Genomic DNA, 24,230 nt, shown 5'->3' with positions numbered 1-24,230 from the left:
GATAGATAGATCCAGTAGCAGAAAGCCATACTCACAGCATCTTAAGGATGAGGGCGAAACATCCCAGCACTCTGTCGGCGTGTGCAGGCAGCTGAATGGACAGGGCGTTGAGCGCAGGGCTGACCAGTAGACAGTCGATGAGGTTGGGCTCGCTGTCGCCTGCTGCAGGGGTCTTGCGCAGTGTGTTAGTGGTGTTGTTGTTGCGCTCTAGCTCTACCAGGATCTCACTGGAGTTGACGATAGAAGGTGGTGGTGAGAGGGGCAGGGCTGGAGCTGGGGACAGGGTGGTGGTCGGGGGAGGCGTGGGCGGCTCGGGCCGCAGTAGGCGCAAAGGCATGGGCGGCTTCCTCTCACTTTGCTGCTGACAACCGTTTCGGATTTCCTTGAGACTGGGAGAGTTGTCCCGACTAACAAAAAAAAGAAAAAGAGAGGACATACTGTTTACCACATTCCACGAATTCAAAATACAAAATGTTTTTGGTTGTGGAAATATATATATATATATATATATATATATATATATATATATATATATATATATATACTCTAATGTCCTTTCATTGTCAATTTGTTGAAAAAGAAGAAAGAAAAAAAAACCTTTATAACAATATTGCATTCAAAAAGTTTCAAGGCCTTTCCATGGAAATTGCCATATTTGCATGCAGTCATATACAAAACACCAGCCTGTTTAATTTGCTACATAGCCAGATTATTTGAAAGACCTTATTTGACTAAGTAACCATAGGACATCTGACAAATGGAATACATGATGTAAACGCATGGAAATGTGCTCCTTTAAAATATCCATGAACTTTAGTTACGGAAATTTGCCAAAAGGCCATTGGAGAGTGAATGAGAGAAGTGATCACAACAAAACTCCAAAAGGGAGCAGTGCAGGGAAGCCTAGGGAGTGAGCTTTGACACGTCTCACTCTCTTGAGGCTTTGTGAATCATGGAAACTTTTGAAAATAGTTCCTTATTCCTCTCAGGTGGCCGTACCCCAGCCCAGATGCTCACAGTAATGACACAAACGGTGTCAGGTGAGACCAAAAATGTCATTACAGCTATGTCACTGTTGTTTGTCACAAAAAATACTGACTGATTAAAGCAGGTGGAAATGAAAGCATGCGTATATAAGGACAATTTAAGAAAACAGGATATGGAGCCGTAAAGTCACCAAATATGATTCAGAGAAATGTTTTGATCGGAGGTCTCAGGGGTAAACTGCATCTCTTGGGGTGAAAAACCAGTGAATCAGACGCACCTGTTGATGAACTCTTCATAGCAAGAGTAGATGGCAGCCAGGCACACCGCCACGAGATTGGGGAGAACCCGAGGATGAGGGCACTGTCCAGTGGGACCGTGCATGCTGAAAACATGTAAGAAAAGGTCAGGTTAGCAAAGCTTCTGCATCCAAACGCACACAGAGTGACAGCTCAAAGAAAACAAAGCTGTAACTGGAAGTAAGCGCGGGTTTGGTCCTAAACAGACCATTAAAATGACACAGGCTGATAGATAAAAGGATGTTACAGTTTGTGTACATATGATGGCCTGTTCTTTGTACGTAAGCGAGGGGGAGCCAGGATGAGGTAACACTGTGTTCGAACCAGCCGCGATGCAGTGAAATTCCAAGCTTTTATCGCTCACCACAGTGTTGTTGTCTTTACTACATAGCTTCGCTTGCAAAAGGAAAGTGATGTGTGTTTGTATAAGGAAAAAAAAAATGTCACTCACCTTTGAATGAACTTCTTGACCACTTCCATGCCAGCGTTAAGCTCATTCAGAGCCAAAATATACTCCTGAGTAAAGAGACGGAGTCTGGGGCATTTCCCAAAGTCCTGGAATGAGAAGTAAACACCAGGAGACTCATTAAATGAGAGTGTGGTGACGTGTGAATGAGAGCACTTCTAAAATAGTGCGCAGACCCACCATGTTGTGTTTAAGGATTCTCTGAACCACAGGAGTGAACACTTCAATCACCACCATCGACCGAGGACGCTCCCTACAGTGCTACAAAAAAACCCACAAAATATTAATGATCAAAATCATAACATATAATCCCATTCTTTAAAAAGCACTTGGTAAAGATATGATATCAGAAAAAAACTTTTTTAAGATTCTTTTAAGAACACAAACTTCTAAAGAACTGCTTTTATTTGAAATAGAAAAAAATCTTCTTGGCTGTTTTTTTTTATCCTAGTCAATTCAAACGAAAGATACTTCCCATTTGAACTTTTTGTCTTTTAAGTTTAGAAGAGACACAAGCCAAAAGATTTTGAACATAAAAAAAATATATATATTAAAAGCAGCAATAAAATAGGTATTAATAAATTAAATTTAAAATAAAAGGTTTGCAAAATTGAACTCAATTGTTCCCCTGACAAATAGCCAGAATTTTCACAATTACCTTGCAGAAGAATTCACACAGGTCAGGGGGAGGGTGGTTATTCTCCAGCAGGGGTGCGATGGCCTGCAGATAGATTCAAACCATTAGTCACTCCCCCACAGACATGAAGTCTTGTTGCCTTTCATCCACATTTTACAGAAGTGCACAACCTTCAGAAAGCACATACAGTACAGACCAAAAGTTTGGAAACATTACTATTTTTAATGTTTTTGAAAGAAGTTTCTTCTGCTCATCAAGCCTGCATTTATTTGATCAAAAATACAGAAAAAACAGTAATATTGTGAACTATTATTACAACTTAAAATAATAGTTTTCTATTTGAATATACTTAAAAAAAAAAAATTAATTCCTGTGATGCAAAGCTGAATTTTCAGCATCATTACTCCAGCCTTCAGTGTCACATGTAACATCCAGTCTATCACATGATCATTTAGAAATCATTCTAATATTCTGATTTATTATGAGTGTTGGAAACAGTTCTGCTGTCTAATATATTTGATGAATAAAAGGTTAAAAAGAATAAAATTCTAATAATATATATTCTAATAATATATTTTCTTTACTATCACTTTTTATCAATTTAACACATCCTTGCTGAATAAAAGTATTGATTTTATTTAAATAGAAGAAAGAAAGAAAGAAAAAATAATTACTGACCCCAAATTACTGACCAGTAGTGTATATTGTTATTACAAAATATTTATATTTTAAAAACATAGCTTCTTTTTTTTTTTTTACTTTTTATTCATCAAAGTATCCTAAAAAAGTATCACATGTTCTGAAAAAATATTAAGCAGGAGAACTGTTTCCAACTTTGATAATGAATCATCATATTATAATGATTTCTAAAGGATCATGTGATAATGATCCTAAAAATTCAGCTTTGCATCACAGAAATAAATGATCATTTAAAGTATAATAAATTTAAAAACAATTATTTTAAATTGTAATAATATATCACAATATTATATTTTTTCAGTATTTTTGATCAAATAAATGCAGGCTTGATGAGCAGAAGAAACTTCTTTCAAAAACATTAAAAATAGTAATGTTTCCAAACTTTTGGTCTGTACTGTATGTATGCGCCTGTCCTGTTTCTATGGCAGTCCACTACATTTTCAAGTCAATTTTATTCTAGAGCATGTTTCATTGAGCCTTAAAACACATTACATAACTGCCTTTGTTAGCAATGGTGTTTAACACACTGTTGTGTGAAGGCAATAAGTGTCTTCATATTTTCTTTGTTTAAAAAAAAAAAGGCAGCTTACCACAAATTAAGCTCACTTACCACAATGATGTTCTCATGGTCCTGAGCGCTGAGGTTAGTGTTCTGAGAAGGAAATGACACAAAATAATTTGTTGAGAATTCATTGGCCAGTGGTGCCACAGCTACGTGACTCAACAACCAGCAAGGCCAGCTTTTAAAATTTAAATGCCCTTCTTGGGAAAGCCGGTGTGACTCAGGGATATAGCCTTTTGACCAAAGGAAAGTGAGAGGTCTGTTTTTAGACTTTTTAAAACCTTCTTTGAATTCAAATACTTGGGTATATGTTGTATTCAAAGACAAAATCCACATTTGCAAATCAACGTGGGGATGCAAGCAATCTTTCCCTATCTGTAAAAGATTTTCGTTGTGTAGTGATGCAATTAAAAAAAAAAAGTAGACCACAGCAAAACAGACAACCACACGTAACTCTTAACCTGAACACAGACTCAAAATGAAACGTAACGCACCTCAATTCACAAATGACACTCATAACCAGAAATGAACGCAGAATGCTGCTTGAGTTCTAACATGAAAGATGCCAGCTATGCTTCAGAAAGAAATTGGCTGAAAAATAATACACCTAGTCAATGACAAAAGTGACTCATAAATGTATTAAAAATTAATTACTGCTCTAAATTAAGAGCCAAGTTTGTAGAATATTCTATAGAAAAATCTGCTCTATTTTAGGAAAAATCATACATTTGACAAACCTGCTGTTCTCATTGAGAAAAGTGACTCATAAATCTTAAGAGAAAATGATTTATTTTTGGGTTTAGGGTTGAAGATGCATGATTTGAAGCATCACTGCCCACAGCAAGTGTTACACACCAAATTATGAGCAATAATAAAAGCCTTAGCAAGCACTATTAATGAGCTTTACACTCCTGTCAAATAAAATAACTAATAACTAGTCTTCTCACCAATTAGATGATGTGACGTACCTCAGCAAGCAGGGTGGAGATGATGTGCAGCGGGGCCTGATGGATGGATTCGTCCTGCAGGGGTGAGGTGAGGGCCATGTCCACCAGGGCCCTGATCTCCTTCAGAACCACTTCCCAGCGGCTCGGGTTATTCAGAACCTTGCGGTACTTGTAGATCTTTTTCTGCAGATGAGTCAGATAACCCAGATTGCACACACCTGCCTTTTACCAAAGGTGACCAGCAGTTATGAAACTGACATATATTTTACCACCATAATGCAGCAGTGGTCACATATGATGACAGCTTTTGAACTACATTACAGTGTGAATTACCTCACCAAATCTACCCAGAAATAAGCTGTGCTGACTAGGCTTAGAGATTCAGGGTTTGAAGTTCTTATTTTGTTCCATATTATTGCCCTCATGCATGGATATTTTTTCAACCACAGGCACTTTTCTTTAAACAAAACACTTTTCAGGCTCTCACTAGTTAAATCTGTCTACTATTAATCAATGTCCCATAGTAAATGTTTTTTGCTTTTTTTTTTTTTTTTTAACAAAATAACACTTCCACCGCATCTCAAAATATCGAAACTTGCTGACTGGAAACTTGATGCACAAAAAAATGATGCTCGGAAATTTCCTTTTATACACATCTTTTATTTCTGATCAAGCACACTCTTCACTGACACAGCTGTCTCCTTGACATTTAAGTATTAAGTTTTAATAACTAGTTATTGGTTTGTAATGGAAAATGAAGTTACAAATTGTAACAATCATTTCTCACAACAATCCTCAAAGAGTTAATAAGCGCTTCATTCTTCTTTCCAAAAATGTTTCATTGTGAAAATAAGCCAATTTGCCTAATTTGACTATATTTTAACTTGGAAGTGATATTTATTGTTTCCTTCATTCATAACATTTCATATTTCATATCAAGCGTGAACTTCAGGGACATGACTGTCTCCTTGGTAACCAAGAATTAACTTTTGATAAATCTTTATTGAGGCAAAATTTTAAAGGTGCTGTATATAGGACTGACACCGAGTGGTTGAACTAGGTACTGCAGTACAAATTCAAAATATTGGAGAGGGTTTTTTTTTTACCCGGCTCCTCCTCCTCAGACTTGACACACACGCAGGTTGCCAGATTGATGACACCAACAAAAACGACGATGAATGAAATGAAATTTGCTGTGTTTTCCACTAACTGGCGACCCGGGGTGCTGAAATACAATTAGGTTAACTGGCGGTGAGCGGGTTTCACAAACCAAAACAGAGACCGACATTCCGGCCTGGAACACACATTTTCAAAGCAGAATAACTGACTGACTGTTTTTTAGATAAACAAATATGTTAAATTAGCATGTTTCCTAAATATCTGCAAACATATTATGGTATTTTTATGCTTTAGTAGAGTCAAAACTTACATACAGCACCTTTAATGCTGTAAATGACGCCACAAATGAGGTAGTAAATGGTGTAAAAATTGTATAAATCATTAGATACAACAACAATACAACCGATTTTTTGTTTCATGAATGTCACATAACAAAAACAAAATGTTTTAATATTAGAAATCAACCCTTGGAACATCAAAGTGCCTGTAGTTGAAGAACCACCCACTTATGCACACTTATAAAATGATACTTTCACTTAAACCATGCAAAATGTCATGACTCCGATGCTTTTTGCAAATCTAGCCTTCCTAGACTTCTGACCTTCTTACCTTCCACTGTATCGAGTGAAACCACTGGTCCCGCAGATAGCTGTTAGCAGCCTGTGAGTGCACACAAACATTCGCAAAACGAGTCAGAGCGTAATCTCACAATGAGTGTCATGAAACCGTGAGGGGGATGGAGGTACCTGCAGGAGGACTGTCCCGCCAGGGAAGCTCAGCTGGACACAGTATTTGGGGGCGTTGTCCCAGGACAACAGCTGTAGGTCCTCTATAGTGCTGTAAGAGAGAGGGGCCTCCATGTATCCTGTGGGCTACAGAGACAGGAAGAGACACATTCATATTTGCAGGAAACTGTCTAAGCTTTAACACCTCTCAGGACGAGCGTCATTTACTGCACTGTCGTTCTTAATAAAAACTCTGCAGCGTCATGGACTGGCGGTTGTACTATTTATTAACCTACAATGTGAATAACATAATGATTGCTCTTTGAATGTCACAATACGCCTTCGAAGTTGCATTGAACTCTTGACGTAAATATCTTCGAGCCAGTGTCACCCACATAATGATACTTCAATCAAATTATTTCAAAGGTCAGTGGCAAATAAGGTTGAAGCTGAAATGGTTTGTGTTGCTGGGCACAATGTAAAGTCTACATGATCCATTTTTTATTATCCTTATTTTAATTTTAGCAATAAAATTTTATTATTTTAATCATAGTTAAAGGGATAGTTTAAATTAAAGATTTAGCCATTCTAGGTGTATAGGACTTTCTTCTTTCAGACAAACACAGTCGGAGATACATTTTTTAAAAATGTATGATGGCAGTGAATGGGGGTTGAGATTTTCAAGTCCAATAAAGTGCATCCATCCATCAAAAAAGTGCTCCACACAGTTCCACAGGGTTAATAAAAGAAATCAGCAAAGCGATGCATGAAATTATTATTTTTTTTTTGCATTCTCTACTGTGGTTAGTGTTCGTCGCTTTCACATTCATCACTGTAATCACCTACATCCCACGTCATCCGCTGGAACATCATTTTCTTATGCTCATTCTTTCTGAATGCGCATATGTATGACTGTTAGCAGAAGCTAGAGATTGAGGTTTATAAAGTTTTAAATATGGATATTTTTCTTACACAAAAACGCATTGATTCGCTTCAGAAAGCGTTTATTAACCTTTATTAGGCTTTTATTTAATGTGACATCATCTTTCTTCAGGTGACATCAATTGATGATAGATTACAAATAAAGAATTTAAAGTCAGGTGGATCGGCTGTCATAGTTCTGTAAGTGACTCCAGTAATATCTTTCTTCAGTTGCATTATTATTATGGTTCTAAGAATTATGACGACTCTAATATCTTTATAGTTACAACCTCTTGTTTGGTGTGAACGGGCTTTAAGTCTCATGCGGTTCTCCATTTGAGCCGCAGATTTACAGCGAATTTAAGGTTCCCCTTCTTAATAATCTTTAAATGGCTGCAGGAGCTTCTTCATTTTCATTATTTGTCACACATGAGCCTGCTGTAGCACATTTCTTAGTTCCACTCCTGACTGAAGTGTTGGTGGTCACATGACCTTAAATGTCAACAGGCTGTTCCCCATCTCCTTTTCTCTACAATAGCACACTGCAGCTGTTCCTTTATTAGCCCACCCTCCCTCCTCTGCAGCCCGGCAACAAGCTCTTCCGTTATTAGCACCACCCACCCTCGGCTTCTTTGCACAAACAGGCTATTGCTTTATTTGCGCTGCTCTCCCTCTAGACCCAAACCAAACCACAGTTCCTGTATTTGTGTCACCACCCAGTTCAACAGAGCAAACAAGCTGTTCCTTTCTTTGACTCATTCGCTCTTCGTCTCTTGCTCGCTCGCTCTCTCAAACAAACAGGCAGCTCGTCCCCGTTAACCGAATAAAACAGGCCTGTCTTTTATTTACATCCCCCACTCTTAGGTGATAGACCAACTGGCTGTTCTGCAGCGGAGGTCCTGCCCCCTCGGCTGCAAAATCGAGATGGCTGATTTGTCTTTCTTTTCAAGAGACCATGTGATAAGTATCTATTAAATGATATCTCTTTTTTTCCAAGTAATCAGTCACGAGTCTGCTAGCAGGCTCGTGAACGTTGGGACACGTGCCACACGTGGAGCAAAACATGCCCCGAGGTGGCAGAAACCCAGATAAACAGCTGAAGTCTACTTGTCTCTCATAAAATCAAGTTAAAATATACTATATGACAATGTGACGTGAACTTGTGCTGAGCTGACGTTCCATCTGCTTATCTTTGTGTCACTCGTTGCCCTTTCCTCTCTCTCTTTTGCTATCTGTCCACTTTTCCACATCTCCATTCCAAGAAGTCTGATTCTTTCTTCCTTCGTCCCATTCAGCCCGTTTTTCATGGTGCAATTCTTCCTTAAGGAGGAGCTCAATAGCTCTCCTCTCAGCATTGCTATGTTGCCATGGAAACAAAGAGATGAAATAGAGACATATGTTTTTTTTTTGTTACCAGGGAGATCCAGATGGAAAACGATGTGGAGAAAAACATCAGTGTGTTCAGGTGGCGTCTCTATAACTGACAAACTGATCTCAGATAGTTCCTGTTAGCCCTGCGACTACTAAACTGTGAGGAACCACAGCCAAAGGCAGATTTCTCAGCCTCTCATATCGTTGTTTCAAGCGCTGAGTGGCGAATACAAGATAGATATGTATATTAGTGATAGACGGATAAATCAACATCGGGGCATGTGAGATGGTCATAACAGCAATAACTGTTCAAAATGACTGATTAAAAATCTACCGCATTGTTTTCAATGGATAATACAAAACTTCTGCTTTTCTTATTTAATTTGTATTAAGTTATATTATTTTAATCACAGCAAATGAGAAATACTGCAGAAATTATATTTAATTTTATACTTTTTAATACTTATTTTACACAATATTTTCACAGTTTAGAGGTCAGGAAGTTTTTTTTTTTTTTTTTTTTATAAAAGTGTTTTATTTATTTAGGTTTAATTTATATGACCAAAAACTGAAACTGTAATACTGTAAACATTATTACAATTTAAAACAACTATTTTGTATTTTATAATATCTTAAAATGTAATTTATTCCTGTGATTACAAAGTTGAATTCCCAGCAGCCATTACGCCAGTCTTCAGTGTCACACAAAACTTAGAAAACAAATTAATAAATAATAATAATACATCTAATATGCTGAGTTGGTGCTCAAGAACCATTACTTATTATGAAAATCAATGCTGAAAACAGTTATGCTGCATATTTTATATTTTATGTCTTTTCTGTCACCTTTGACCATTCTTGCTGTATTCATTTATTTATTTTTACTCACCCCAAACTTTTTGAACAGCAATGATGTGATAAACATTAATGGCAGAAATCATAGCCTAACTGATATATCAGTTTATCACTAAATTAAATGTGATCCTGGAAAAAAAAAAAAAAAAAAAAAAAAAAAAATATATATATATATATATATATATATATATATATATATGGATGGACAATGTCCAAGTCCTAAAATATTAACATTTCACATGCTTTTGCATAACTTTCTTGCTAATTTTCTGTAAAAGGAGCAAAAATTTACTGCATGGGCATGTAAAAACTGTGATAATGTACTCTCTCCCAAAGTAAACATGGCTTTTTCCAGTTAAACTCTTCACCCATGATATATTAACAGCAAACCATTGCAGGCCAGGAGAAAGAAGCCAATGCAAGCCAGAAGAAAAAAAAAAAATCTCCGACCAGGAGAGCCAACTGTAAACTAGAGTTCACTTGGTGATCTACAGTAGTTTCTGTGCATCATTTTGTGCAACACCAAAAGCAACAGAGAAGCTAATTTACTGTACAGACAGGTATGACTGCATGCCTATAGACTCTATACAACACTAAATTCCCAAAGACAGCTGGCTTTAATTAACACATATATCTGTTAATATATACAGTCGTGGCCAAAAGTTTTGAGAATTACATAAATATTGGAAATTGGAAAAGTTGCTGCTTAAGTTTTTATAATAGCAATTTGCATATACTCCAGAATGTTATGAAGAGTGATCAGATGAATTGCATAGTCCTTCTTTGCCATGAAAATTAACTTGATCCCAAAAAAACCTTTCCACTGCATTTCATTGCTGTCATTAAAGGACCTGCTGAGATCATTTCAGTAATCGTCTTGTTAACTCGTTAAGGTGAGAATGTTGACGAGCACAAGGCTGGAGATCATTATGTCAGGCTGATTGGGTTAGAATGGCAGACTTGACATGTTAAAAGGAGGGTGATGCTTGAAATCATTGTTCTTCCATTGTTAACCATGGTGACCTGCAAAGAAACGCGTGCAGCCATCATTGCGTTGCATAAAAATGGCTTCACAGGCAAGGATATTGTGGCTACTAAGATTGCACCTAAATCAACAATTTATAGGATCATCAAGAACTTCAAGGAAAGAGGTTCAATTCTTGTAAAGAAGGCTTCAGGGCGTCCAAGAAAGTCCAGCAAGCGCCAGGATTGTCTCCTAAAGAGGATTACATTTACATTTATTCATTTAGCAGACGCTTTTATCCAAAGCGACTTACAGATGAGGACAGTGGAAGCAATCAAAAACAACAAAAAGAGCAATGATATATAAGTGCTACAACAAGTCTCAGTTAGGTTAACACAGTACACGTAGCATGGGATTTTAAATAATCTAATAAAAAATAAAAAAAAATAAAAAAAGAAAAAAAAAGAAAAAAAGAAAACCGATAAAATAAAAAAAAAAATAGAGCAAGCTAGTGTTAGAGATTTTTTTCGCACACACACACACACACACACATACACACACACACACACACACACAATTGCATAATAAATGAAAGAAAATAGAATACAAAAAGATTAGAAAGGTAGTTAAATTTTTTTAAAGAATATAATTAGAATAGTGAGTGTTAAAGTTAGAGGGTCAAATAAAGATGGAAGAGATGTGTTTTAAGCCGATTCTTGAAGATGGCTAAGGACTCAGCTGCTCGGATTGAGTTGGGGAAGTCATTCCACCAGGAGGGAACATTTAATTTAAAAGTCCGTAAAAGTGACTTTGTGCTTCTTTGGGATGGCACAATCAAGCGACGTTGCGAGAAATGGCTTGAAGGAGATGAGATAGAATAGGATCAAGCGGGAAGTAGTAGGGTGATTATAAAGGATGCGTTTTGAGACTTTTGCCTCAGAGAGTGAAGAGAAGGATGTAAATGAGTGAATGTTTGCTGGTGATATGAGCTTGACTAATTGTGGTGTGGAAAATTGTGCACTAATGTGTTTAATTTTATTAATGAAAAACGTTGCAAAGTCGTCAGCTATTAGAGATGAAGCAGGAGGTGGAGGAGGAGGACAAAGAAGTGAGGAAAATGTTTTAAAAAGCATGCAAGAGTTAGACGAATTGTTAATTTTGTTATGGTAGTATGTCATTTTAGCAGTGGAGACATTAGCAGAGAAGGAAGATAGGAGTGACTGATACACATTAAGGTCAGTAGTATTTTTGGATTTGCGCCACACCCTTTCAGCAGCTCTAAGCTTAGAACGGTGTTCGCGTAGAACATCAGATAACCAAGGGGCAGAAGGGGTGTTACGGGCTGGCCTGGAAGATAAGGGACAAACAGTGTCTAAACAAGATGTAAGAGTGGAGCAGAAAGTATCAGTAGCACTGTTAGCATCCAAAGATGCAAACCGTTTAGGGGAAGGAAGTGAAGATGAAACCATTGCAGATAGCCGGGAGGGTGAAAGTGTGCGTAGGTTACGTCGAAAGATGACATGTGGAGGGGTAAGTGATGTGGCAGGGACCATGTTGAGGTTAAGAGTGAGGAGGAAGTGATCCGACGTTTGCAGTGGAGTAACCAGAACATGATCAGTAGAGCAGTGTCGTGTATAAATAAGGTCTAGTTGGTTGCCTGATTTGTGAGTAGCAGTAGTTGACACTCGGTTGAGATCAAAAGAGGCAAGCAGAGTGTGGAAATCAGCAAACAGAGGTTTATCTAGATGGATGTTGAAATCTCCAAGCATAACTAGGGGAGTACCATCCTCAGAAAAGGTTGAGAGCAACACATCATTCAGGATTCAGCTGCGGGATCGGAGTGCCACCAGTGCAGAGCTTGCTCAGGAATGGCAGCAGGCAGGTGTGAGCGCATCTGCACGCACAGTGAGGCGAAGACTTTTGGAAGATGGCCTGGTGTCAAGAAGGGCAGCAAAGAAGCCACTTCTCTCCAAAAAAAACATTAGGGACAGATTGATCTTCTGCAGAAAGTATAGTGAATGGACTGCTGAGGACTGGGGAAAAGTCATATTCTCCAATGAAGCCCCTTTCCGATTGTTTGGGGCATCTGGAAAAAGGCATGTCCGGAGAAGAAAAGGTGAGCGCTACCATCAGTCCTGTGTCATCCCAACAGTAAAGCATCTTGACACCATTCATGTGTGGGGTTGCTTCTCATCCAAGGGAGTGGGCTAACTCACAATTCTGCCCCAAAACACAGCCATGAATAAAGAATGGTACCAAAACACCCTCCAACAGCAACTTCTTCCAACAATTCAACAACAGTTTGGTGAAGAACAATGCATTTTCCAGCACGATGGACCACCGTGCCATAAGGCAAAAGTGATAACTAAGTGGCTCGGGGACCAGAATGTTGAAATTTTGGGTCCATAGTCTGGAAACTCCACAGATCTTAATCCCATTGAGAACTTGTGGTCAATCCTCAAGAGGCGGGTGGACAAACAAAAACCCACTAATTCTGACAAACTCCATGAAGTGATTATGAAAGAATGGGTTGCTATTAGGGGTGTAACGGTACGGAAAAATCACGGTTCGGTACGTACCTTGGTTTTAAAGTCACGGTTCGGGTTCATTTTCGGTACAGTAAAGGAAAGAAATGCAAACATTAAACTCCAGGTTGTTTATTACTATAAACTTTTTTTAAAAATTTGTTTACACTATTTTTTTAAATAATTCTTAATAATATATAGATAAAATAAAAAAAGAATAAGAAATAAAATACTGCTGCAAATTTCTCCACTAAATAAAATACTCTCAGTCTCAAACCAATATCATATAATAAAATATAATGAAAAATATAAATAAATAACTATGATTACAATGCAGCATTACCAATCCCAGCGTGTAGGCCTGCTCATATTTAAAAAATATATAATATAACTTTTCCAAAGTGTAAAGTGCAGCATAAACAGTTTCAGTTTTTAGACCTGCTCAGATTTCGTTATTGTGTTGGACCGATCGGAATTAAGAGCAAAGGTCTGTTTAAATGCCAACGGGAGCTGCGTTTGAATTACAATCGTTTTTTTCCTTGTAGTGATGTTCACCCTCGCGTGATGCCTTTTTAAAACCTTATGCCGGTAACACACTGGCATATTGCACCAGTCAAACATAGTATATTTTGACGTCAATACTGTTGACGGTGTCCTTTATCAGTAGGCTTTATATTTATGCTCAACATGAAGTATAGATATTGTTGTCATGAAGACAAGATCCTGGTCTGTCGGCGCCTTGGCGGTCTCCCTCTATGTCACCCACAATAGCAGCAGCAGCGCGCCAGCGCCGCGTCAGGCACGACTCTGGTGTGTAAAGACACAGAAAACACGAAGCAGCCGTCAGGCAACTCACACGCAGCAAAAACGCCACGCTCACCCCACGCAGTCAGTGTGTCACCGGCCTTAGAATCAGCTGCAGGGTGGGATTTGCACTGAACGCGGAGACTTCCGCCACTTAATATGTTCGTTTGGAAACACGAAAATGTACATATGTTCCGCAAAACAAAATATTGCATTCGGTCATTCGGTACACACGTGCACCGTACCGAAAGCCCTGTACCGAAACGGTCCGGTACGAATACACGTACCGTTACACCCCTAGTTGCTATCATTCAGGATTTGGCCCAGAAGTTGATTGAGAGCATGCCCAGTCGAATTGCAGAGGTCCTGAAAAAGAAGGGCCAACACTGTAAATACTGACTCTTTGCATAAATGTCATGTAATTGTCGATAAAAGCCTTTGAAACGTATAAAGTGCTTGTAATTATATTTCAGTACATCACAGAAACAACTGAAACAAAGATCTAAAAGCAGTTAAGCAGCAAACGTTTTGAAAACTAATATTTATGTAATTCTCAAAACTTTTGGCCACAACTGTACACATCACGTGAATGGCAGTAAGTCATGCAAATCCAACGCACACACTTGCGTACTGAGATGTGGTTTGCACATGTGGTGCTTGGACTTGCATGCAGTTAAAAATAAAAACACATTTCTTGTGAAATCTAGTCCAAAGAAATTCTCAGTATGATGCAATTGACTATGACATGCAAAGTATAACGCAGCCAAAATAAAGTTCAAGTGAAATATTGGTTTTAAAACCGTTTAAGCATGTCAAATCATCGACCGGTGGAGTTCAGCAATCTTCAGATGATGCGGCTATTCTTCATTCGCTCGTAATTCAGCCATATGTCTATCTAGGGACAGAACTAGTTTTTCATTCGGTGGGCTGAATAGGCCGAATTTCAGTCTACCGTCATCCATTCATGCGTCAGCCTAACCACAAATTCGATGTCTGAGATGGTTTATGTGACAAAAGGAAATTTGGCTGTGAGTGTCAACATTACGGATGTGGCAACTTGAGTTCTGTTTCAAAACCTCAAAAGTCAGAAGCTGAGCAGATTAAAAAGCTCACCCATAATCGACACAACTGATATCATATTATGCATCCGTCATTTTAATAACATGCAACGTGAGTTACAACCAAACTCAAGGTTTATTCAGAGGTTGTCTGGATAGTATGCACCTATATATGCAATGGAGTCAGAGTGAAATCTCCATTTTAAAACCTGTTTTCAAGTGCAGTAAAACTGATTTATGGGCAAAAAAATATTTTATAGCATTTTATTATTCTTTTTTTTTTTAAGAAATGAATATGCTTTATTGTGAATTGCTGTACAACCAAAGGGCTTTACAATCATGTTACAATCATCCACCACCAGTGTGAAGCATCCACCTGGATGATGTGATGGCAGCCACAGTACAACAGGGCCAGTGCACTCACCACACACCAGCAACAGGTGTAGAGGAGAGAGAGTCACAGAGCCAATCAAGTTGAAGGGAATTATTAGGAGGCCATGATTGACATGATTGGCGGCAATTTGGCCAGAAGAAGTGCCATGGGATTTTTAATGACCACAGAGTCAGGACCTTAGTTTAACGTTTGTCAGTATATGTCCCCATCACTATACTGGGGCATTATGACCCACACAGACTACAGGGTGAGCACCCCCTGCTGGCCTCACTAACACCTCGTCCAGAAGCAACCTAGTTTTCCCAGGAGGTCTACCATCCAGGTACTGACCAGACTCAACCCTGCTTAGCTTCAATGGGCAACCAGTCTTGGACTGCTGGATGATATAGCTGTTTGGCCATATATACAATATTTGGACATAAATATATTTATTCAGCAAGGACACATTAAATAATTTATAAAGTTACAATATATTTTACACACACACACACACACACACACACACACACACACTTGTAGGCTGACTGTATGCATGTATATAATGTAATACATACATACATACATACATATATATATATATACACACACACACACTTATTTATTTACTTATGAATGATAGTGTACATTGAGGAAACGTTTTGTTTTTAGAGTTGTTCAAGTATTCACAATCCAGAGTTAGCTAGAGTCAAAAATGTTGGGAATCCCATTCCAAGATGTCTTTAAACTGCCGATCATGTGGACGGCCACAGACAATGCCCTATACATTACATCTGGCACTCTTAAATGAAAAAAATCCCCAAAATATTTCATCACCATGGCTCCACTGCATGTTCCGGTTGAATATACATTCGTAACATTTAACATTTGGTTTTAAGTCCTATATCTAATAAAGGCAATATCAACTAGTTGCATCCATTCATTCAAGCTTAAAGCAACAATAATGAAAAATTGCTACAATATCAAGACACAAACAACCCAGTACATGCAAAACAATTAATCTGAAACCCTGCCAGTGTTTGAAAATCTCATCCTAATGGCTTTTCTGTGCTACAAAAACAAAGCCAGCTCTTACATCTCAATTACAGAGCATATTTGGACGGTAGCCGAGGGGATCTCAGGGAGCCACAGTAGTTTGTGCCCAGTCATCACCATAGCCCTGTTTGTTTACAGCAGAAAGCCCAACAGTACCGTTAAAATGGTTTGTTATAAGTGTAACCTGTTTTTCCCCCCTGACCTGGTCATATTTAGCTGAACTCATCACAACCAGACTTTTTCAGCTTTAGTCATCAGTATTGCTCAAAACGCGACAGACGTGAAGCTTTCTGTACTCAGTTGTGTTTGTTAATATCATTTCATATGTACCCAGGTGTTCAGCATCTAACCCAATCACGAAATAGCAAAACACCCACCTAAAAACAGTCGTGCAGCTCTCACCTTTCTGTGCATTGTTTATACAGAGGACATGTTATGACCTAAAAGGGATGTTGTCTCATCTGGTCCTTCATCTAATTAACAGAACTGACTTGAACAACTATAGTCTGCAACACAAACAAAATTGTGCGCTTGAGGGCATCAGCATATGTGCCTTTAGAGGTAGGGCTTTTAACGAAAGAGTGACAGGAAGTATTTATAATGGCTTGCTGTTACGAAAATAAGATTTAGTCTAAAAGAGCTAATAGAGATGAGGGTGACTCATGTCTTTCATATCTTCTAGTGAGATCATTTTCCACAGAGCTGACTACACTTATCAAAATATGCTATCAAAATGCCAAATGTTTTGTCTACACTAAGCCCACGAGTTCTTAAGAAAATCATAAAAAAAAAAAAAAAAAACCTGGAATCTTTCGGGGAAAAAAAGACATTTATCATCGGACAGCCGTCATGTGCTACATCTACAAATCAAATGAGGTCAAATATTTTAAGAACATACGAGCGAGATAAAGGAATTTAAACCCAAATGACACCCTAGCAAGGTTTGTGCTGGAAAACACACCAGGTGAGGAAACCAAACCATCCAAATCGAACTTATCATCAACAATAAGGCCTTTATGTTGATATACTGACCTCTTTCTGATGCACAATGCTTCGATTCACAGTAGAATCACAAACAGGCTAGTCTTTGCCAAAAGAGACCATTAGCCACAGACAACTACCTCCATTAGCTACGGTCAACTGAGCACGGGTCACTAGCTAAACATCTACTAGAGACCTTGCAACTGTAGGAGAAAACCAATACTGAGTGACAGGACTGTCAAAGTACTAGAAGTATCCTAACTTTTTATTTGTTATTCTGTAAACACTTCCAAATGACATAAACCTCTGCAAAACGACCGCATATAGTTACAAACATAAACATACGGTCTATGTTTGGCTTAGGTTAATCTCAGCTAGCCTCCGAAATCCCGAGGGCCTCTCAGTGTCAGCGGCTGAGCTCCATCCGACAGTCAGACCGTTGTTAAACAAGCAATCTAATTCATTCTGAAGCATTCATTTCAGGAAGAAGTCAACGGCTAATTCGATCATATCAGAACAATGAAATATAGCTGTAAAATGTAAACCTTTAATTTAATCAGCCATTTGATGATGGCATCCTGTGTGAGGATGTCCTGAGTGGAGAGATTCTCTTCAAGACTCCATCAGCACATCAGAGATACAATTTACTCATCCGAAACAGGCAGAGGGTAAAACATGACTGTCCTCTCCACATGCAAACCAAACATCGATGAATAACGGGTCACTGCCTGTGCAGTTTTGTGTTTTTTCTTTTTAAAAATAACCACCATTGAGTGGATTCCCAGAAATCTCCCAGGTGGGTGAATCCATTGTGACCGTGACACTATACTTTTCCATAGATAAGCCTCTTGAGCAGCAATTAAGATGTATGCAGTGATGTTTTTGAATATCTGAGCATCAGATGAGGCTTAGAATTTGCAGAGTAAACATCAGCAAGGAAAATAAAAAGAAAACACGGACACGTGGACAAAATAGTGTTGTCAAAAGACCCGGTACTTCGGTACCAAGTCGGTACTAAAAAAATTAAAATGTCACGGTACCAGGTTTCTTTAAGTACCGGTAGTACCGAGGACCCGTTCAAACCCGGTTCTGGATGCATACAGCGCTATGATTTCCGCGAAGCAGAACACGCGGACGGAATCTCAAAATCCAGTCATGAAAATGAAACTTACATTTTAATATGGACAGTCACGGAATTTGTCAAAGTTAGCATAAATGAATCAAATCAAATCTCCATATGAACCAGTATCTGTAAATGTTAAGCTGCAAAAGTTGGTTGAAATCTGCATCCTGCATGTTTTGCGCTTCTCTGTGTGAATGAATGGTTTGTTTACTACATAGACTGAAGCGCATGACGCTTGCAGTAATGAGGACATACAACATCACCAAAACTGTTCACTTCACAAGCATTTTACTGTTTCATTTGAGTAAAACCAGTGTCAATTTAAAGGTATTCACGTCAAAACAGCCTCTACATTGTGAGTAAATCACTCGCATATGTGAATAAATTTTACTAAGGGCGAGTAAATTATGTCTATTGTTAGGCATTGGCTAATCAATTCTTAGATTTTACTCGCCAGTGTGTGTGTGTTCGAGGCTATTATAAGATTGGCGCAGATATATTTTCACTCGCTGAGCTCTGAGCGCTTCAGAGTTCTCTCTCCATCAAGCGATCTGTACTTTTCAATTCATCTCAATGGACGCACAGTACACCTGTATTTGCCTCTTTTACTGTCTATGGTATTTGCCGAACTGTAAACTCTGTGTGAAGGAGCACGACTCGCCGTCGCTTTGCTGATAGCTCTGTTTCTCACACATGCAAAGAGAGAGAGCGAGAGTCTTACCACGCTGAATCGACATGCTACATGTAAACTATATTCTTTGTTGTCTTCTCCTGTCAAAATAATGTAGTTCATTTAGAATTATTCATATTTTCGAACAAGCAGATGATGTGCCGGTTTCTCCGGTAGTGGGCGGAGCTAATGCGCAAATGGCAATTTCATTGGCTGGCGCTCATCTTTTACCGTCCCTGTTTTGATTTCAGCAAATCAGATCGACCGAACGCAGACAACGTGATTAATATTCATGAACCCAGCAGCTCATCAATTCATAGTGCATTGTATATTGTTAGTATGGTAGTAGAATTAGTAGTAGAATTAGTAGTATTGTTATCTTTTAATAATAATTATTATGATCTATTACTATTTTTTTTTTACAGAAACCCTCAATGAACAAAAATGTCTTAAGCATCACCACCAGTCTTAAGTTCAGATAAATGACAAATATGCATTCATTACAAATTCATTTTTACATAAAGGCATTGTGCTAGAAATATTACTATTATTTTGTAAAATGTATGTGATACTGCTACTACTGTTAATTAAAAATTAATCACAAAATATTTCTTACATGTTTTAATTTTAATAGCAAATCCCCTTTATTTACCAAAAAATAAAATGTGTTTAAATTTCACAAATTAAAAGACAAGTCAAATTTGGGTGAAACTTGTTTACTGTTTTTCATAATTATATTACTTGTAGAGGAACTTTAAACACAATTGTAAATAAGTATAAAGAATGGCATTGGTTTTATTTTTAGTGATAAAAAGGTTTTTTTTTTTTAATTAGCATATTTTTGTGTTTTACTTTGGTACCGAAATTGGGACCGAGAACCGTGGATTTTCACTGGTATTGGTACCGAATACTGAAATTTTGGTACCGTGACAACACTAGTCTAAAACATCATCTCCACTGACAACAATTCAACTCTGACACATCTTACTGCACCTGCAAAGCACTCTTATATTATTTGAATAACTCTGCTGACCTACAAAAACATCTTCATGACACTGCATGCAGAACGTAGTAGGTTCTAAAACCTTAAACATAGTTACAAAGTGGAAAAAGAAAAACTTAATTCGAATTCTATTTTTAGGGTTTTCAATCAGAAGTCCATGAAAAATGTCATTAAACTTAATATTCCTAATCATCCTAGTCATTGGCTGAGTCTGGGTGGAGGTCCCTGGGTTTTTACTGGTTGAAAACCCCCTGTGAGCATCTGAATTACTTTTATTTATGATACATTTTCCAATACGCTGGACTCTGATCATGGTATTTGGAAATGACAACTCATTTGTTAAATAATGCAGAGTGCTTTTGTGTACCTCATGAACATATGTCAACAGTGGCTTTGACAAACAAGAGCTGACACCAGCTTTCACTGTTTGTTTTTACAGCCAACACCTTCTCCTTGATATTAACAAACACTCATCTTTAGATTGAAATGGAAATAAATGTAAGCACTTCACTCTATTAAAAGCATTTCAAGTGTCCAAAAGTTAGGCATCAATCACGTAATCATCAAAACTCTCCCATCTTAAAATGATGCTAAATTTCTGAAATAAACAAATGTCATCTTCCTGTTATTGTGTGAACTCGTCTCTTAATATGACTTTGTACAATGCACAACAGATAATGGAAAACTGGACATCTATAGAAATATCAGGATTAAATTATCTTTCTAAAACACACTAATGTGACCTTGTATGGCTAAAGGAACAGTATAACACAAACAGCTTTATCAATATATAAGGTCTATACTAAAATTTGGGTATTTAAGTTAGCTTGAAGTGGTGCAATGCAGTTTCTTTACCCTTAAACACATTTTTCCCCCCGAAATGAAATAGGCCCTAATTTCATAGATGACCATATCAAATGACAAATCATAATACATAAACCCGGAAAACGGGAAATAACAGAGAGGAAGCTGTTATTATTATGACGTCACTGTGTGTTTTCAGATCTATTTCGAAACACATCCGCTCAATATTAAGTTTTTTTTTTGTTTTTTGTTTTTGAGTCAACTGTTCACCAAATTATCTACATTTTAAAAACCATGTTTTTGGAATGCTGCTGGAAAGCAAGACCATGCCATAAAATAAAAACGTCAGATAAATAACTTCCTGTTCTTTTTAAGAGTTCTTCCATTTCTAAATGTAGGATTTCAATATCAGCGTAATTATTGGATTTTTAATTAATGTTTTGTGCTGCTGTACTTAAGTGTATTTTTGCTTTCGCTGTCTAAATTGCCATTACGTGTACAATATTTGTTGCACTTCCTACTTTGTACATAATGAACAGATTACATACTGAATACGGAGCACAAAATGATGCAGAGCGGTTCTTACCGTGGCAGACATCAGGCTGCTGTCCGTCAAGGTGAGGTGGTGCGGCTCCCACCTCCGTAAAAATTTGGAGGTGAGGAGCTTACTGAGGAAGGTCCGCGGGTGCTTGACCACGCACACCTGGATGTCCCCCTCCTGGAGCAGTTTGTATCTCATGCCGCTGCTGCTGTGTAGAAGGCTCCTCTTGAAACAGGGCCCCGCTTTGTGATTATTATTCCCCTCCGGCGGCGGCTGCTGCGCGGACATTTCCCCCAGCAGAGGCTTACTCTCTTCGGACGGATAAAACTGATTGTTGTGCAGCTCGTTTCCCCCACCGCTCCCGTTAAAATCCATGATTCCCCTCAGCGAAAATCGACGGCGTTGAATCAGATCTAGTGGCTGTCTTTTGATTTCGAAGCCGATTAATGGTATTTCCAGTGTTTGTCATATAGAGGTTTACGCGATCCACCCTGACTCGACCTCAACAGCGCGACGGAAAAGACAAGGGTCGGTGACGGAGAGGATTGAAGCCATTAAATAAGTCCGTCAAGATGAAGAAGGTTCGTTTAAGTATATGTTAATGTCTTTCCTTTGAGCGTCGAGGGCTATTCAATATGTTCGAGCCATTGTCGTATCCATTCCGTCTCTCTCCACTAACTTACATATTTTTATTCTTCTTCCTGCTCCGAATATGAAACCGTAACCAGGTAAAAGATCCAAGCTTCGTTCAAATTTATTTGCTCTTCAGATGCTCGGAGTCATGGTTCCCTTTTCTTTCTTTTTCCTCCCTATCTCGGCGGAGGAACCGAGTGCTTCGATAGGGCTGCGTGTGGATTGGTCCCGGCTCGTTCATGTGATACGGGAGTGACGTCAATGGGGAGGCGAACGGATGCGCGTCTCTGTTTGATAGGGAGCGCGCACTTCCCTTCTCTTGAGCAAAATGGTGAAAAGAAAGAGGGCATATGGCAAACCGTTTTAGCATTTATAGAATCGATTTTACATAGCAAATACTCGTTTTTTAATTTCTTGGATGCAGTCGAATTATGATGGTATACCTTTTCAATTTCACACTAGCCTACTATGGCGTACTAAAATAGTGGTTAAAATGTACTCTGATTGTGTGTTAGTACCATACTTATTCATTTTCTTTTTTTTACTCCTTTTACTACTTACTATCACTGTAGTGACACATATTGAAGTTAAAAATGTATGTTTGTATATATAGCCTACCTGTAGCTTATATATAGAGAGAGAGCCAAATTGAATATCATATGAAATGTGTCAGTACATCATAGAACGCAGCAGCAGTTTACAGTCAGGAATTTGTTTCGCTATGGTGTAGACATGATGTTGAGACAAAAATATGTCAAGCTCCCTCCCTCTGAAGCTTGAATATTTGGTGTTGATTACTACTGAAGCTTCGAAGCTCAAAAAATGCAATTCGGACCAGCCCTAATATATATATAAATACATTTATATATATATATATAACTTTCACTTTTGTCTCACAATTCTGAATTCTGAATTGATAGATAAACTCAGAATTGCGAAAAATAAGAGTTTTGAGTTTATATCTTAGAATTCTAAGTTTATAGCCTGCAATTCTATTTTTTAGTACTTTTCTACCAATTGTGAGTTTATATTTCACAGTTTGGACTTTTCTTCTCAGAATTGCAAGCTCAATTACAATTACAATTGCAATTACAATTCTGAGTATATATCTCACAATTCTGACATTGTTTTGTCATTGTTGCAAAAAAAACGTAAAAAAAATTTTTTTAAGGTTCAATAAACAAGAAAGTATATCATTCTGCTGGCAAACAAATTGCAGATTTGTGCCCTTTCATTTTATATCAATTTTCAGATATAGATAGGTTCTAATAAATAGTAAGTAAAAATAAAATCGTAAAGCATAAGTAACTATATTGGATACTTAAAAATAAAGGAAATGTTAAATTAGCTTGCCATAGTGGAAGCAGAGTTTATGTCTATACTGTCATTTTCTGTACACATTCATTCTGTAAGGCGACTCTGTTGCTGAAGATGTGCCATCTGTCCTGTGGTTCACAAGTTTTCGTAATATATAACCAGTTCAACTGCATAAAAAAATTGTTTTAGAGGAGAATGGGCATACCTTGTACCTGTTCTTAAATGTTTTGTGTGTGTGTGTTTCCATGAACAAGAAATCAAATAGGCCTATATTAATTTCTTAGAATGTGGGTATTATTCAAAGTCACATTCTGCAAAAGTGCAATAAAAAATAAAAAATACTGCTCACTAGATGCACATTGACCTTTTGCTGCTAACTGCTTCAATAGCGGGGTAAATTGTATGGGAACCAGCTCCTTATTGCCATTTTCTTTTCTTCTTTTTTTACTCTGTATTGTTTTCCTTTCTGTACTTAACAGATACTATAAACAGTATGATGATGATGTTATTTTTAGAGATTGGAGGAGAATTACCAAAATGTGTCATCGCCATTTAGTATACTTTTGAAAGCAATTGAGCTTGATTCTAACATACAAGCATTTATATTTTCATTAATATGCCAGCAAAATTAAGAAGTTTGATAATTGTTGCAGTTCACAGCCCTCCATCCGACTTTTGTTTGGCTAATACACCAAAGTCTGAAAATAAATAGGCCCACATTTGGTCATTTGAGTTAGATATTTATTCAACTGGGATACTTCTGACCACTTGCTCTCATTCTGCATGAAGTGCACTA

At 37.8% G+C, this 24,230-nt stretch overlaps 1 protein-coding gene across 2 annotated transcripts in view; it reads right to left on the bottom strand.

Moving 5' to 3' along the window:
- Nucleotides 1–22,391, bottom strand: part of LOC132101635 (C-Maf-inducing protein-like) — a 33,285-nt gene extending 10,894 nt beyond the window's left edge. Inside the window, exons 1-10 of one of the 2 annotated variants that reach the window (XM_059506720.1) lie at nt 21,530–22,391; nt 6,460–6,585; nt 6,323–6,373; nt 4,616–4,816; nt 3,696–3,737; nt 2,408–2,470; nt 1,930–2,010; nt 1,735–1,838; nt 1,265–1,369; nt 36–407 (exon numbers count right to left, since the gene is read on the bottom strand). In XM_059506720.1, coding sequence (XP_059362703.1) covers nt 36–407; nt 1,265–1,369; nt 1,735–1,838; nt 1,930–2,010; nt 2,408–2,470; nt 3,696–3,737; nt 4,616–4,816; nt 6,323–6,373; nt 6,460–6,585; nt 21,530–21,859 — 1,475 coding nt within the window. In that variant the 5' untranslated portion in view covers nt 21,860–22,391. The remainder of the gene's footprint in view (nt 1–35; nt 408–1,264; nt 1,370–1,734; nt 1,839–1,929; nt 2,011–2,407; nt 2,471–3,695; nt 3,738–4,615; nt 4,817–6,322; nt 6,374–6,459; nt 6,586–21,529) is intronic. The other variant, XM_059506721.1, reaches the window with a different exon arrangement.
- Between the last annotated feature and the right edge of the window lie 1,839 nt (nt 22,392–24,230).

This window comes from Carassius carassius, chromosome 23, assembly GCF_963082965.1.
Source record: "Carassius carassius chromosome 23, fCarCar2.1, whole genome shotgun sequence".
Lineage (NCBI taxonomy): Eukaryota > Metazoa > Chordata > Actinopteri > Cypriniformes > Cyprinidae > Carassius > Carassius carassius.
This window is presented reverse-complemented; position numbering and strand designations above follow the sequence as displayed.